The following is a 15977-nucleotide window of genomic DNA, read 5'->3' on the forward strand; positions in this document are numbered from 1 at the left end:
GAGGGCCCGGGCCCGGCCCAGCAGAGGAGGATACTGAGGGCGCCCAGCCGGTGCCTAAGGCGGGCAGGGGTTGCTGAGGGCCCCCAGCCGGTGCCTGGTGAGGCTGGTGCAGCTCTGTGCCCATCCCCCAGCGCCTCCCCTCTCCTGGGCAGGGGGAGGTGCCGTGCAGTGCCCACCCCCGTGCCCTGAGTAGGGGGAGGCGCCTGCCGCCGCCGGTGTTTACAGTAGCAGCGGCAGCAGATCTACGGCGGCAGCGCTATCTATTACCTGCGTTCCCGTAGCACCTGGAGGCGTGAGGCGAGCCCAACGCTCCGGCAGACGGGGCGGGCCGCATCGAGCGAGGGCGGAGGTGCCGGTGCCAGGCTGGGCCGGGAGCGGGAGGAGGGAAGCCACCCCCCAGGGCCCGTGCATTCGCCGGGCTGCAGGAGCCGCGCGGAAAATGGAGGCGTGAGGGGAGCCGCTGCCTGAGGGGCGCTGGACAGCGCCGGGGAGCCCGAGCCGGCTGATCGCCCAGCTCCCGGCACCTGGCATTGCCCGGCACCGCCTCCGGTCCAGCGCCTTGCATCGCCCGTTTGCCACCCGAGCGGACAGCGGAGGATGTGACTTCCGCCCGCTCCTGTCCTCCTTGCAGTGGCCGGGCTGGTCGGTGCTGCCCTCAGGGCTCTGGGCCTTGTAAGGAGGGGGGTCCTCGCCCACCACACCAGCTCCCCTCCCCCCGACGCTCCAGCTTCTTCTGCTCTTGCGAGGACCAGAGGCTGAGCTCTTTATGGGGCAGTTCAACCCGGCCTGGAGAAGATGCCAAGGAAGGAGCTACCTTTGCCAGAGGGCTGGGAAGAAGCCTGGGACTTCGATGGGAAAGTGTATTATATCGACCACACCAACAAAACCACCAGCTGGATCGACCCGAGAGACAGGTATGAGGCCAGACCGGTTTGACGTGCCCTAGGAAGCCAGGCAGGTGCATGGAGAGAGGTCTGCTCCCTAGCCAGAGCCTGCCCTGGCCCGTAGAGACGGAGCGGTGCAGGAGCACAAAGAGCCTAATGCTAAAGGGACAGCTTCTTGTTGAGACCTTAAACTGGGGCTCATTGGACTTGCCCCGACAGCTGGCCCAGGAGATAGCTCTGTTTGTTTGTTCAGCGTGTGTTGTTTCAGTTGCCAGTGGTGCAGACCAAAGAGTCTTTATTACCAAGATGTGTAAAGCACCCAGCAGTGAGTGCACGTTTACGTGGCTTGGATTAGTTTTACTTACCCAAACCACTTCTCTTCTCTGTGGAGGGAGCTCTCACCACTTTATAGGACATACCGGCAAACCTTGGTAATAAACCCAGGGTTAGGGGTACCAGCGCAAAGAGGCTGGACAAAGTGATGTAGTTCCCTTGAATTTTGCTTGATCCCCACAATCTTTTGTCAGAGCACTGCTAAGTTAGAGCTTGACACTTAATAGTTTTCATGTTGGAGGAATTGCATGTTGTGTTATATACCAAACATATTTTCAGGGACTCCTTGTGCTAAGGTGCTACTGCTGGATACGGTTGTTGGTAAACAAGTGATTAGATTTTGGATTGGTTATGATTAATAAATGTATTGATCAACCTTATGTATGTATTGATTCTGACTGGAACTTCTAAGTACTACTATAATACAAATTAAGAATTCTTCTGGTTAGGATTAAATTCTCTGCACTGCCCTCAGTGTGGGGTGGGATTTTAAACTCAGGTGTGAGTGTTGCCACTTCTGCTGTGGAAAGACTAATACACACAGCTGAGATTTAAATTGTGCTTTGAAAAATTCATCATCTCCCCAGTTCAGTGACAATGTGTGCAGTAGAAGGACAACCAAGGCGTTGTCCTTTCCTATAAATTTACTTAAATTACAGTAAAGAATGGCAGTAGTTCAAATACAAATTGAGGTTCTGTAATATTAAACTGATCTCAAAGACCTAAGAAACGTTGACTCAATTAACTATTTGTTAGGTTGAATTGTACAGTATAGTATTAACCCCTTACATTCGATTGAGTAATGTATCGAGGAAGGGGGACCATTACTGTTTCAAATGTTTTCATGCTGCCACTCTACTTAAAAGAAGCTCACTCCTCCCCTCCTGCACAGCTGCCATCCCCCCTTCGTCCCCCCAGGTCTGCAGCTTCAGTCCATTGAGATGATTTAGTTTATTGTCTTTGCTGTAAGAGGGGATTTCCACTTCTGTAACTTTGGCTTCTAAGAGCTATAATGTTCTTGTCCTCTGATCATAGAAAAATGATGTAAAGTTTTGATAAGTTTAACTGCACCATGATAATATCTGACTATATAAAATGTTTCAAATTGTGACCTGGGGAGTTTATCTTTGAGTTTATCTTGGTTGCTTTAAGTTTGTCAGACTATTAACATTCTTCTTTGGGCCACATTTTTCCCCTAGTCAGACAGGTGCAACCTGATGATTTTCTTTTTATTATTTTTGCACTGCTGATACTCAGAGGTGACTTAAGCCTTTGTTTAAGTTTGTTAAACAGTGGAGAGGTAAGTGGCAGTCTAACAGCTACTTGGTAGCCATTAGAATGTTAATGAAAGTGAGAGACATCCCTTGGCTGATGTCATGACCTTCTAATTGTTTTGCACGCTATTCTGAACCTCTTGCTCTGCTCCAAAACACCCATTGCTTGAAAAGTTTACAAAGATCTATGTTTTGGTTTGCTAGTAATCATCCTCTTACGTATGTCTCTATCTTCCCTATTACCCTTCTAACTAATTTAAAAAGCCACTATCTCATTCTCTCTTTGCAACCTGCCTCTGCAATGATGTATGGAAATCACTTCTCTCTGGCATTGGTAGGGAAAGTGGTCAGCTGAACTGTTTTGTTTTGCTCAGCCTTCCTCCCAATCCCTCAAACTTAGTCGGTGCCACAGAGAATTTACAGTCTATCGTTGTTACTTGATGTCCAATGCCTAGCACAATGGGGCCTTGATTGGGATTTCTAAGTGGTATTACAAATATTTCGGGGAAGAATCCTTCTTGACCCTCTTTCCTTGAAGTGTGCACTATTCTTGTATTGACCATTATTATAAATTACACTCAATGTATTAAAAACACCTGCTGCATGCACCATACCAGTTACTTGTCAAATGTTTTTCAGTCTGTAAATCTCTCTTAAAATTTTACAGCTAACATTAACTGCAAGTGATCAATTCAGTTTTCTTGATAAACTGTGGAAAAGTCACGGAAACTGTCAGTTGTACTATTTCTTTAAGAGGAGATGGCTTAGGGGAGAAAAAATTTAAGTCATTTTAGTAAAATCTCTATTTACCTCTATGTTTACTGCAACTGAAGATGGGAACTGTGCCTCAAATACAATGTTAAAATTTCTAAATGCAATAGTGATCTAAATTTATAAATTTTCACATTTTGTACTTTGTCTGCTGAAGTTTCAGGATTCTTGAACTTAATTAAACTAATTTTTTTAGAAGTTCATAGTACAAAACAATTGTAATGAGCACAAGGTGTTACGGAATGCTACTGTAATAATTTTAAATAGAGTAAGTCTCTTAAGACAGTCTTTCCTGTTGTATGATAATTACTGGTCTAGTTCTAGTTAACTTTTTTAATTGATTATTTTTTTCTCTCAGCAATAGATTCTTTTAATCAGTTTTCCATTATATTTGTCAGGATGTCAGTGCCCACACATTCGTTTGATTTTAGTTCAGTTATTCATCTGACAGCCAAATGTTTGTTAACCACGAGAATGAATGATTTGTCCAGTTCCTAACTTTACAGGATTTCAGGGAGCATCTGCAGTCCAGGAGTAATCTTTTGTGTGCATACTGTACTGAATTCATTTTAAGATTTCCCCTTTCAGTAACATGGTTGAGGAGCTGCCAATAATACAGTTCTTGCCAGTTTTTGCCCATTTACAGTAAGAGGGAGACCATAGAAGTTTAAATTAATCCCAACAGTTTCCTGTACGCCCTTATTCTTCTAATGAAACTAAAAACAAACAAAAAATCTGTTAGCACTATTGAGGACTAATAGTGGCTTCTAAAAATCCTGGGCTTTTTCCACATAAGTAATCACAATAAGATATTTACAATTAAAATATACAAATATGCCCCTTATTTTAGTGTGTGTGTTGTACAACTGCAATAAGATGGACTGGGTGTTTACTGCTCATAACTAGGTTTTCACTGTTTTGTAGGAAACTATCAGATATATGACATTTTTCAATAGTATTATGCTAGAAATACATAGGGTACTGACAAACCTTGAGTTTGAATCTGTTTTTTCACTGGTATGAATCAAGAGTAATTACTGAAGTCACTGGAGTAACTACAGTGTGAAACTGGTGTGAAGAGACACAGGCTCAACATATTGCAATAGCAGTCTAAATAGTCAGCTTCACTATTTTTTGTGCGGGTTTTTCATGGATCAAAAAGGCAGAGATATAAAAAAAAGTGGTTGTAAAACCACAGATTGTGGGGGATATGGAGGCAGATATGACTTAAAACTCCTTTTGAGCTCACTTCCTTCAAATTGGCTAGATTTCAAGTTGACATGACCATATAATATCTGGTCAATTCATTCAGTGAGCCACAACTGGTAACTAAAGGTAAGAGACTCAACTTTTAAAGCTTCTCTAAATCTCTCTTTCCAGTTTAATTTAGTGTAAAGAAATATGATTAGGAATACTGTATAGGTGCAGTGCTTAAGTTTCTGTTTAGTTTTTGTTGTAGTAGTTGATGTTGGATTTGTAATTAGAAATGCGTTGTGTTAACTGAAGCTTGTTAAATGAATTAGTGAAGAAGCTATCTGGATGCAGACATAATGGAACACAAGGGGAAACATTAGACACTAAAGAGAAGTGATGGGCAGAAAGAGGTTTCTATAATCCATCTAAGAATCAGCTGAACTACTAAAGTTGATTGTATGAACTGAAATTATTCAATTTCACTGTAGAACAGAATCTTTGGCAAATTTTTTCAACAGCCTATTATTCTTTTGTCAATAAGAAACATGGTGTCACTGCATCTTCTTGTTTATATGTATAAACAAACATAAGTGATGTATGACAGCATGAGAAGGATTCAGAAGTTGACTTTCATGTTGGATAGAATGAGCCAAAAATTGTCTGATGTGCTGCAAAAAACCTGCCTTCAAATTTCAAAGCCCTGAAGGCTTCTATAACCTTTAAAGTGATGAGGAAGGATGGTCTAACTAATAGCTAATGCAGGTGACTTGGAAGGTAATTGTTCTGAGCCTCAGTTTTCCTGTCTCTGTTTAAGGGGAAGGATACTTGCTTAACAGGGATGTTATGTGTCTTAATTGCTAATTCTATAGATTTCTGATGTCCTTGGATGGACAACAAGGGAAGTGCAAAATATTATAATTGTTTGCTACTCTGAGGAAGTTGCCCAATACAGCTTCACAGCAATACCTGCTAAGCGATCTTTTCCTAAAAGACCTGCTCTAGGAATTATTTTAGGGAAGTTCTTCTGTCTGACCTGTATAACACAGGCCATAGATCACAGAAGAGGGTCCCTTCTGCCTTGAATCCATAGCTTTGGTCAGAACAGAAACAAATGTGAGGGATACATTTCTGCTTTCTCAATTGGTCTCAATGTCTTGCAGAAAGAGAAGGGTATAATAAGGAGTGGAAGAACTTTTGAAAATGTCTATTGTAAGATAATAGGACAAAGATTAAAAATAAGCAACTGTAATACATTGCTAGTAATTTGCATGTATGGTGTCATTTTAGTAGCATATAAATATTGTTGTAATTCATCATTCCATTAATGCAAATAAGTTGAGTATATAAAAATGAATGTTCACATGATGGTAAATCTATTTTTCCCCAGTCAACATAAGTTTTAGGCCTTGTCTACACTAGAAAGTTTTGTTGATGCTTCAAGTTACAGTAATGATCAAAAAATGCTGTAATTAAAATGCTTGTCTGTCCACACAGCATTCATTGTGTCGCCGAAGTGTGTCCACAGTTGTTGGGTTTAGCATTGACATTCAGAGCAATGCACTGTGGATAGCTATCCCACTGTGCAACTTGCTACCTTGTGCTGTGAGGGAATTGTGGGAAGGCAAAGAGGAGCGCAGTGCATCATGGATGCGGGCTCAATGTCCCATAATGCAGTGATTTTTGTTCTGTCATTTCATGGATTTCCGACTGCATTTCGCAGCATTTTTCAATAGCCCCAGTTTCCTGAGTGCCCGCCATCTCTGTCTGAAAAGATGGATCCTGCACTGCTCTCCACGGTTGTTGTCAGTGTTCTGAACACATCATGACTGGTCATGCAGTATATCATGAGCTCCCAATTGTAACTCGAATCCAAGACACCTGATCAGCTGTGTGCTATGCAAACAAACAGTACTGGATCACTGTTTCCATTCATGGAGCATCTGCATACAATGCACCGCTGCTTTTGGGCATGTGAAACAAGCACTGAGTGGTGAGATTGCATTGTTATGCAGGTCTGGGATGACTAGCAGTGGATGCAGAACTTTGGAATGTGTAAAGCCATCTTCATGGAACTTTGTGTGGAGCTTGCTCCTGCCCTGCGGTGCAAGGACACTAGAATGAGAGCTTCCCTCTTGGTGGTGAAGTGTGTAGCGATAGCTCCAGACTGCTACCAGTTGGTCACTAATCAGTTTGGAGTTGGGAAGTCCACCAATGGAGCTGTGTTCTCACAAGTGTGCAGGGCTATAAATCTGATGGCCAGAGCAGTCAGGATGGGCATTGTGGAACAGTTCCTGGAGGCCATTTACTGCGCCATAGCCAAGTGCAGTGTTGACACTGATGTTTTGTCGCTAAATGTTTGGTGCAAAAAGCTTTACTCCTTTCATCAGGGTGGTTTTATTTTGTTGCAAAATCAGGAGAGTTGGGTTGGCCGGGGGTGGGTGGGGGAGGATTGCAGTATGTATGCCACCACTGTTTTGGTGCAAAAAGCTGACTTTTGGTCCACAAAAGTCTCTAGTGTAGACCAGGCCTTAGACTAGAAAGCTATCAGGCATTGCTAATGGCCTGCTAAATTACTTCACCTAGTCAAGTGGCTTAGTCACAGTGTGTTTCTGCAACATAAAGCTGAAGTAGCTACTTATTTATGAAACTATGAATGATGAATTCTGTCCTTAGGGCTAATTCAGGATTAGCATTCTACAGACTACTGTGCAGGTTCCTGAAACGATCACATTCTTTGAGTAACAGCTTCCTTTGTGCTGATGCAGACCACTCAGCACACATATGATACAATGGAGCTAGAATTTTCATTTTCTAATGCAGAGGACACGCCTGCATAGTAATTTAGGACCTAGGTTTTTAATCTGTTTTTATGATTACCAATTGGCTTTTATATAAGATAAAAGCAAAATTCTAGAAACATGATAGTTCAGGCTGGCATCTGATCTCAAACTTAGCTGTAAATCAGGAATTGCACCAGTATAAAATTAGCTTGATTTGAGACAAGAATCTCATTCCTTCTTCTAGGACAGAGAAGTGTGCTTTGATTCCAACAAGGGTATTGTCGTTGGATCCTGCAAGGGAAATGGGGGCACTGGAGTCTGATCAGTCTGAAACCCCATGTCCCTCTGGAATGGAAAAGGAGCACGTCCCCACTGCCTCCTCCTATTTTAGATCCTCACCACAGTAAATAGTTCCATGCTTTCGTGCCATGGTATGGCTCACAGTTTTCCACGGCTGCCTCAGAATTAAATCAGCTGGACTCTGATCAATTCACCTCTGATCACTGGGCTCACAGTAGCTGTGAAAACTGGCAAGATTCTGGCAGTTCTCTCACTCTTCTGCAGCTTGGTAAAGCTGCAAGAAGCATCAGAAGCACTAGAAATGTCTGTGGACTCTAGAATACAACAAACATCAGTTAGCCTTCCAAACGTGAAGGAGTGTAATCTCTGCAAATCCTAAAGGCTAGAAGCCCTTATAAAATGAGAATTTAGATTTTGCAAAAATTAACCCTTGCCTGGGTTAGCTTTCTATTCCAAATTCAAATGGATTTCCAAGCCCTGGCTGTATAACCATTCTGTAGGCTCATAAGTCTTCTGAAAGGGAACAGACCTTCCAGGAGTACGTGATTAATAGAAGAAAGATGCCATTTAGTGAAAATGTAGAGCTTTTGCTAGGTTGATTTTCCTTGTACAGGGATTAAGATTGAACCAAATCCTTAGAATTTAGGAGTTACTTAGTTTTGAAAATTATAGCTAGAGAAGGGTTAGACCCAATATGTATCTATGTATTGCAATAGCCAGGTTTGATGTGATACTTCAATGCGTCTTGAGTCCTCTGCTTGGTTTTTACTTCTGAAACAAAATTTCACAGACATAAGTATAGTTCTATGAATCACTGTCCATCTCTGCTATTGGCAGCTCAGTGCATTAATCTGCTTCAGTGGAATGCAATTAAATTTAGCTAACTAAAATGTGAAAGCTCTCCAAATGCCTCCAAATAAAAGGGCAATGAGAAGCACAAACAACAAATAATGGTGCAGTGCTGATTTGCAAATGAAAACCAACAGTGTAAGAAGGAAAAATCTCAAAGATGTGGGGTATCTCTCCTCTGCTTTTGTTCGCTGTCCAGACTATTTTCATCATGCATACTGGAAGAAAGAAATGTGGTTTATGCAGCTTCAGGCTTTCCTAACTTGATGCCTGCTGTTACCCTTTTTTATTGGTAGCCAGCCAAATACCCGGTTGTAGTTACGTGAATCTGTTTCCTTCTCACATATACACTCTCCAGAGATAGTTGTTTAATTCTTTATAAAGAGCAGTCTGTTTAAGTTACTGCTTAGAGCCAGAGTACAGATTTCACAGGACTGCATGAATCTAGTCTTGACTGTGGGTGATAAAGGGAACTGAAGTCCCTTCTCTCTGACAGTTTTGAGTGCCGGGAAGAGTTGTGTTCAATTACTGTGCTTGAATACATTGTGTTGTTTTTTTTCAGAGCAGTAGAGTTGAGTGGGTTTGTACATGTGTTGAAGGGGGTGGATGGGGAGCAGAATTATTGAGGCATTCAAGACTCCATTTAAACTAAAAACATGGAATCTGCCAAGATGAACTGAATGTAACTGGTCAAGAGGTGCTTCTAATTGAAGCAAGTGAATCAGAGCTTGAATGGGGAGCTAAAAATCAATTTAACCTCTTCAATCATGTAAATCAAACTTTGTTTTGCTTATCTAAGACTAATAAGACAAACCCCACATTGGAATTTGTGATAATTGTATGTGCATTGCAAAGACTACCTTTAGTACAGTATTGTTCTGGCTTTAGTTGAGTGTTAACACTGTCACCTATGGGCTGGGGGAGAGCATTGCTGTTAAGCAGGTATCTCACAATTTACCCTCTGAAGTATACTGCTATGGCTTTCATCTTAACTATAGTAGTCTTCGCCTGTCACTAGTTTTGTTTCTGCATGAAAGAAGCCATGTTTTCCTCCTGTTAGATTCATATTAAATAGGCTGCATTTCTTGCCTGTTCCCTCACTGATCTCCCTGCATGGCCAACTGACTAGGTATATCCACTTTATTTTATAAATATTAGTATTAAACGAGAGTGTGAGCTGAAATACCAAACAATATTTCGCTTCTGTGAGAGCTTGACACTCCACCGAAAGTGGATAGGTAAAAGGACAAATCCTTCCTTGCCCCTACTAGGAAGAATATGTGTAATTCAGATGAAAGCTGCTGAAACTTGATTCTTTTCCAGACCTGGTCCTTGCTTGTTCTTAAATCCTTAGTTAAGAAATTAATGGCAATGTGCACCATGGTCATGTGGTGAATTGCAGAGAAGGCATAACCATTTGCCTCTGTATAGAAACTTAGCCCTGATGTACACTACAAACTTACGTTGGTATAACTATCCATACCCCTGAGCGACATAGTTATACCAACCTAACCCCCAGTGTAGACAGCACTATGTCAACAGGAGGGCTTCTGTCGGCATAGCTACTGCCTCTTAGGAAGGTGGAGTACTTATGCTGATGGAAGAAGCTCTCCCATTGGTGTAGGTAGCATCTTCACTAAGCGCTACAGTGGCTGCACTGCTGTAAGTGTACACAAGCCCGTAGTAGTAGTCTAGAGGGGAAAAAAACTACTTAATTTGTCATCAATGACATTACTCTCAAACACCCCATCCAAGAGAACATTTCTCTTCCTTGCCTGCTTATCGCCAGGAGATGATGCCTAAAAACTCTTTGTTAAATCTCTAATCAGGTATTATGCCATATCTTATTAGTCATCACTTTGGTTAAAACATGGGGTGACAATTGAAAACTTTTTGATATATCTCCTTTTCAAAAACTTCACTGCTATGAAAGCATTAATATATTTTTGGGACCTTTTACATCAGCCAACTTCAAGACTCGGCTAAAAGAGTTACTTTATCTGGTATCCTCAAGGAGAATTCAAACTTGCTCCTCAGTAGTCAACTCAAATGTGGTTGAAGGTCTAGATATGGCTGTCTTGTATCCAGACTTCACAATTTGACTCGTAAATGTTGAAAATACAGAATCTTTATATTAGTTACATTACTTTTAGTATGATTTCAAATCAGGACCAGAGAACAACTGTCCAAATTGAATAATCTCAGCTCTTACTCACAATGAATAGTCACTTTGATGTTTCCTATGGGTAAATTCCTGTTTATTAATAAAAGTAGCTAAGGCCTCAGTGATAGGAATTTAAAAATTTGTCCAAAACTACCAAGGTGGCCTGGATACATGGGTGATTTTTTTTTTTAATGTTTGGTGACCTAACTTAATTTTAATCAAACAGTTACTATGACTGGCTGTATTTGGGTTCCAGTTTTTGTTTGTTTTACCAAGTGTTTGGATGGCCTATTGGTAACCCAACTGATCTCAGCTTTTAATTGTGATACATAATAATAATAATAATAATAAGCTAAATTACGGCAAGTTAGTCCACTTTAGAATTTACCCTTTGTCTTTTATGTTTCCATATGAATTCTAATTGTGCTTCCTGCCATGTTTTTAAAGTCATGTCAGGGATAGCGTCAGGGATGCACTGAAACAAATATAATAATTTCAGAGGACATTCATCTTTACCAAGGCTGCCCTGTCAAGCCAAGAAATCTCATATTTGTTCCATTCCTCCACTTCTCTTATTATTTTATTCCATGGTACACGGTAATTTGTCTTAAAAAGATTTGTTTTTGTCCAGAATATTTATTCCTAAATATTTTAAAGATTCCTTTATTCATTTAAATGTTTGTTGTTGACAATAGTTTGTTTTGACCTTCAGGGGAATATTCATTCCTAAAATTTCAAATTTACCATAGTTTATTTTGAAGCCTTGTACCAGCCGAAATTCCAAAGTCAATTGATCAATAGTTTTTAAGGATAATGGTTCCTGCAACTATAACAAGACATTGTCAGCATACCCATCTTTTTTGTGTTCTAATCCAGATGTTTTATTGTCCTTTACCAAGAGGCTGTTTCTCACATTTCCTGTAAATGGCTTCCTTGCCAAAGCAAACAATAGGGGGGGATAAGTGGCAACCCTGTCTCATACCTCCAGACAAATTAAAAGGAGGGGATTAATGACCATTAATCAAAGCAGATACTCAAGGAGGAGCATACAAGGCGCATATGCTTGTAGAAAACTGATGTCTAAGCCCAAACCTTATCAAAATGTGCCTGGATTACTCCCACCCCAGCTGGTCAAACGTTTTTCTCAGCATCCAAAGGAAGTAGCGTACATGAAAAATTGCAACAATTAACATTGTAACTCAAATTCAGAGTTATTCTGATATTATCAGATAAATGCCTGTCAGCAAGAAACCCAGATTGGTCAGGGTGAACATATCTGGGCAAGATGACCCTTTAGTATATTTGCAGCACCTTGGCAAAAATTGTTAATTATACAGACCTATTTCTGTAATAAACAGTTGTTAAGCTATTTTCCTTCTTTAGAAATTACCACAATTTTTGCCTATTTCCATGACTCTGAAATCTTATTCCCTTGCAATATACTACTAAACAATTCATTTGAAATAAGGATCACCACTCGCTTTAGCGTTCCATACTCCCCAAAAAACTCTTGGAGCTTTGTTGGGTTTTAAATTCTTAATTACAGCTTCCTCCAGATCAATTTGCCCATCAAGAACTGCCACATCATCCTCTGAGAGCTGATGATGTTTCATGCTTCTCAGATGTCTGTAAGTTCATGATTTGGATGTTCTGAAGTATACAAAGTATGGAAAAAGTTAGCAAATGTTTCAGAGATCTGTTTGATGCCAGTTACTAAATCTCGCTTTTTATTTCCAATCAGAGGGATGACTGATTTATCCTGTTTCTTTATTAACTTTCTAGCTAGGAGGCTGTTAGTTTTATTGCCCTTTTCATAATATTTTTGTGTAAGTGTTTGCTTAGCCCTCCCTGTTTGTAACAGGTTAATCTTCATTCTTATCTTTGTTTTCTTATAACTTATTTGCAATTCTTGTTCTAGCACCAATTAGAGCTTGAGCAGATTTAAGGAACCATTTCTAGATCTATTTTATTTGTTTTATTGTGGTGTCTATACTTAACATGGCACCAAAATTACTAATGGTCTGAATGTTTGGGAAATTAACTGTTAACATGCAATTACCTTGAACTGCATAACTGCCTTCAGTAAGGCACTGTCTCAAAGAGAGCATTTAGTGTGTTATGCTTATTTTATTGAACAGTCAGTAGTGCAACTATACTAATTTGCTTAAATCCATCTTTTGTAAAGTTTTCCAAGGTTCTTTTTTTCTCTTCTGTGTGTTGCCTTTTGGATGATCTTATATTAAAGTGGCCTTTCCTATTGTATGCATTCTGATAACACTCAAATGCTTGTGCATAGTCTTCGTACTTTTGACTTCTCCTAATTGTTGTCTACATTCAAGTAGAAATGTCTAGAAATACTAAAGTTGAGTAAAACTTCTCTGCTTTTTCTACTCTTTAGGGCAGTCAATCCAACTGCATTTTGCTTAAATTGCCTTGAGTTTGTTCAAGTTTCTGAGGCAGGACTCTACACTTGCATCTCATGTCACTAACCTGTAAGATGATCTGACAATGTTATCTTTTCAATGCATCCAGGATAGTAAGGTCCATGCTTAATCAAAGAGATGCTGCTTCATTCTTTAACAACAATGAGATTAGAATGTTGTAAAGCTCTTTAATCAGGCTTTTCAGTCAGGCTTCATTCAGAATGTTGCCACCTATTTTTTTTTCTAATCTGATCATATGACTCTGGCTTTCAAAGCTTTTAACTTGTGTATTATAATTTAGTGCTGCTTCTGGATCTAGGCAGCTAGTGTTTTTGACTCATGATTGTTCTGTCTTCTAAGTCAGTGTTTACCAACCAGTGGGTTGTGGCGGTGTGCCGTTAGGCCTGAGCAGGTGTGCCATGGAATTTTTTTAAAAACTACTTGAAGAGTTCTGGATTGGCTCATGAATATTCATGAGTTTATTTGGCCACTATGTGGTGGTATGCCTCAAAATAATGAAAGATATCAAGGTGTGCCACTGCAGAGAAAAGGCGGGGAACCATTGTTCTAAGTACCCTTTTTTTTTCCTTTTTGAATATATTCACAACAGTATCTTCTGATGCTGCTTTTTATTATCCCAAATTTTCACACATGACCCTTCAGTGTAATAAGGGACACATTAGAAATTGGCTACATAGGTGTAATGTTGCTTTGAACATGCCCTGTGTGGCAGAGACCAGAATCTCTCTAAATAGAATTGGGTATAAGTATGGTATAGCTTTAAGGTGAATCAGATTTGTCATGAATTCACTTTGAGTGAAAAGTCCTTGGACCATACCTTGAGTTGACTTATTTTAAAGTTATTTGTAGCCATATTCATATAGACTGAAATCAGTGGGTCCACTCAGAGTATTGTCCTACTCAGAAGAATTACCATACTGGATCAAAACAAAGATCTGTCTGGTCCAGTGTCCTGTTTCTGACAGTTACCAGCACTAATATCTTAGAGGAAGATGTAAGAACCCAGCAGTAGGCAAATGTGGGGTAATTAACCCTTCCACCCCTCCCCCCATATAAGGTCTGCTCTTGATCTGTGATAGAGATTGGTTTAAGCCTTGAAGCATGAGGCTAAATATCCATTCCACAAAACTTGTTAGAATTGAGGGTATGGGGGTGTGGATGTGAATGTGAGAGATATGCTTGGCCTCACTAGCTTCTTGTGGTAGTGAGTTTCACAAATTCCTTACACATTGTGTGAAAAAAATAATCCTTTTATTGTGTTGCATTTCCCACCTTTTAATTTCACTGAATGTCCTCCTGTTCTTTTGAGACAGGGAAAACAGAAGCTCCCAATCTATCTTCTCTAGGCCATTTTTTTATTTTATGTACTTTTGTCATGTCCTCTTTTCATCTCCTTTCTATGGTGAGCAATTCTAGTCTTCTTAATCTCTTCATATGACAGTTCTTCCAACCTCTGATCATGCTTGTTGCCTTTGATCTGATCCCATCCTGTTCATCAATTTCCTTTTTGAGATGTATTGCACGCAATATTCCCATTGAGGCCAAAGCATTGATTTATATAAAGGTAACTATAACCTATGTATCGCTGATTATCCCATTCCTTATGCAACCTATCATCCTGTTTGTTACTTTGATCACAGGTGCATGTTGAGGAGTTCTCATCAAGATGTCTGTAATGACACTTGGGTCCCTTTCTTGAGTTGATACAGTTAATTTAGAATCCAGTAAGATGTTAGGGTAGTTTACGTTTTTCCCTTCAGTGTGCATTATTTTGTATTTATTGATGTTGAATTTACTTTGCCAATGTGTTGCCATTCACGTAGGTTGTTTGATCCTGAGTAACCTAAATAATTTAGCCATCTGCAAAATTTTGCTGCCTCAGTTCATGCCCCTTTTTGATATAATTAATAAATATATCAAGCAACACAGAACATTGTATGGAACCTTGAGGCACCTGCTCCTAGCCTTTTCCTTTCTCTCTTTCCCCCAGTGACTGTTCCACTGTGGATAAATACTTATGTAGTCATTGGGTCAGGGAGGGAGTGGGGAATGACTCTGTAGCCTTCTGGTTATGGCACCCACCTGGGAGGTGGGAAATCCGGGATCCAGTCTCCCTGCTCCAATCACTCTTTCATTATTAATCCACACTTCAGACAGAATCAACAAGAGACTGAGGAAGGCCCACCTCAGAATATTCCATTTCTAAATGGTTAGAGCATGTCTCCTGTGAGGTGGAAGACCCCTGCTCAAATCCTTTCTGTCCCTCTGGCAGAGAAGGAGAAACTGAACCTTGGTCTCCTTCATTGCAGGCAAGTCCTCTGACCACTGATCTAAAAGTTCTAAGGGGGGGGAGCCACCTGTGGGTCTTCCCTTTGAGAGTCTGTGACTAGTGGCTTAGTGACTCAGCAAAGGTTTCTTAACACAAACTATTAGGAGCAAATCATAACAGAAGCAATTTTTAAAACAAAAAGATTTACACAGCGTCTCCTCCTCTGGCTAGATTTTGAATGGAACCTGATTTGGTAGGTGGCACATGATAATACCTACGCAATGCACAATTTGGGTGGCTGAATGCCTACCTTTCCTGGCTTGTAAATCGCTCTGGGGCTGAGGTGGAAGGTAGGCCTCTGGACTAGAGGGAGGCAGGAGTTTGCATGCCAGAGACACAAATGTGGTCACTTGAAAACTTTGGCACTGAGTGAAGTTTAGGTGCCTACAAGGTTCAGCAGCAGCTTTGTGGATCACAGTGGAGCCAAAACTGGGACTTAGGTACCTACACTTGGGATGTAGGTGCCTCCTAAGTACCTTTGTGGATCACCTCCCTTGTCTATTTTTGACTAGATTTTTATTTAATTCCTTCATCTGACACCCTACTATACAGAATTTACCTCGGTTCTTATCCTTACCCTGTTCTAGTTCATTTGCAATTTGCACCCTAGCCTTCATTGGATACACCAATAGCATTCTGTTACTCAGTCCTTTAA

General features: G+C 40.5%; 1 protein-coding gene across 1 annotated transcript in view; it reads left to right on the top strand.

Annotated features, from left to right (window-relative positions):
* The first annotated feature begins 259 nt into the window (after positions 1-259).
* WWC1 (WW and C2 domain containing 1) overlaps positions 260-15977 on the top strand; it is a 130400-nt gene continuing 114682 nt past the window's right edge. Inside the window, exon 1 of the mRNA XM_067566620.1 lies at positions 260-914. Coding sequence (XP_067422721.1) covers positions 796-914 — 119 coding nt within the window. The 5' untranslated portion in view covers positions 260-795. The remainder of the gene's footprint in view (positions 915-15977) is intronic.

Source organism: Emydura macquarii, unplaced genomic scaffold (genome assembly GCF_026122565.2).
Source record: "Emydura macquarii macquarii isolate MOO-44397 ecotype Brisbane River unplaced genomic scaffold, CSIRO-AGI_Emac_v2 contig_2768, whole genome shotgun sequence".
NCBI classification, from domain to species: domain Eukaryota; kingdom Metazoa; phylum Chordata; order Testudines; family Chelidae; genus Emydura; species Emydura macquarii.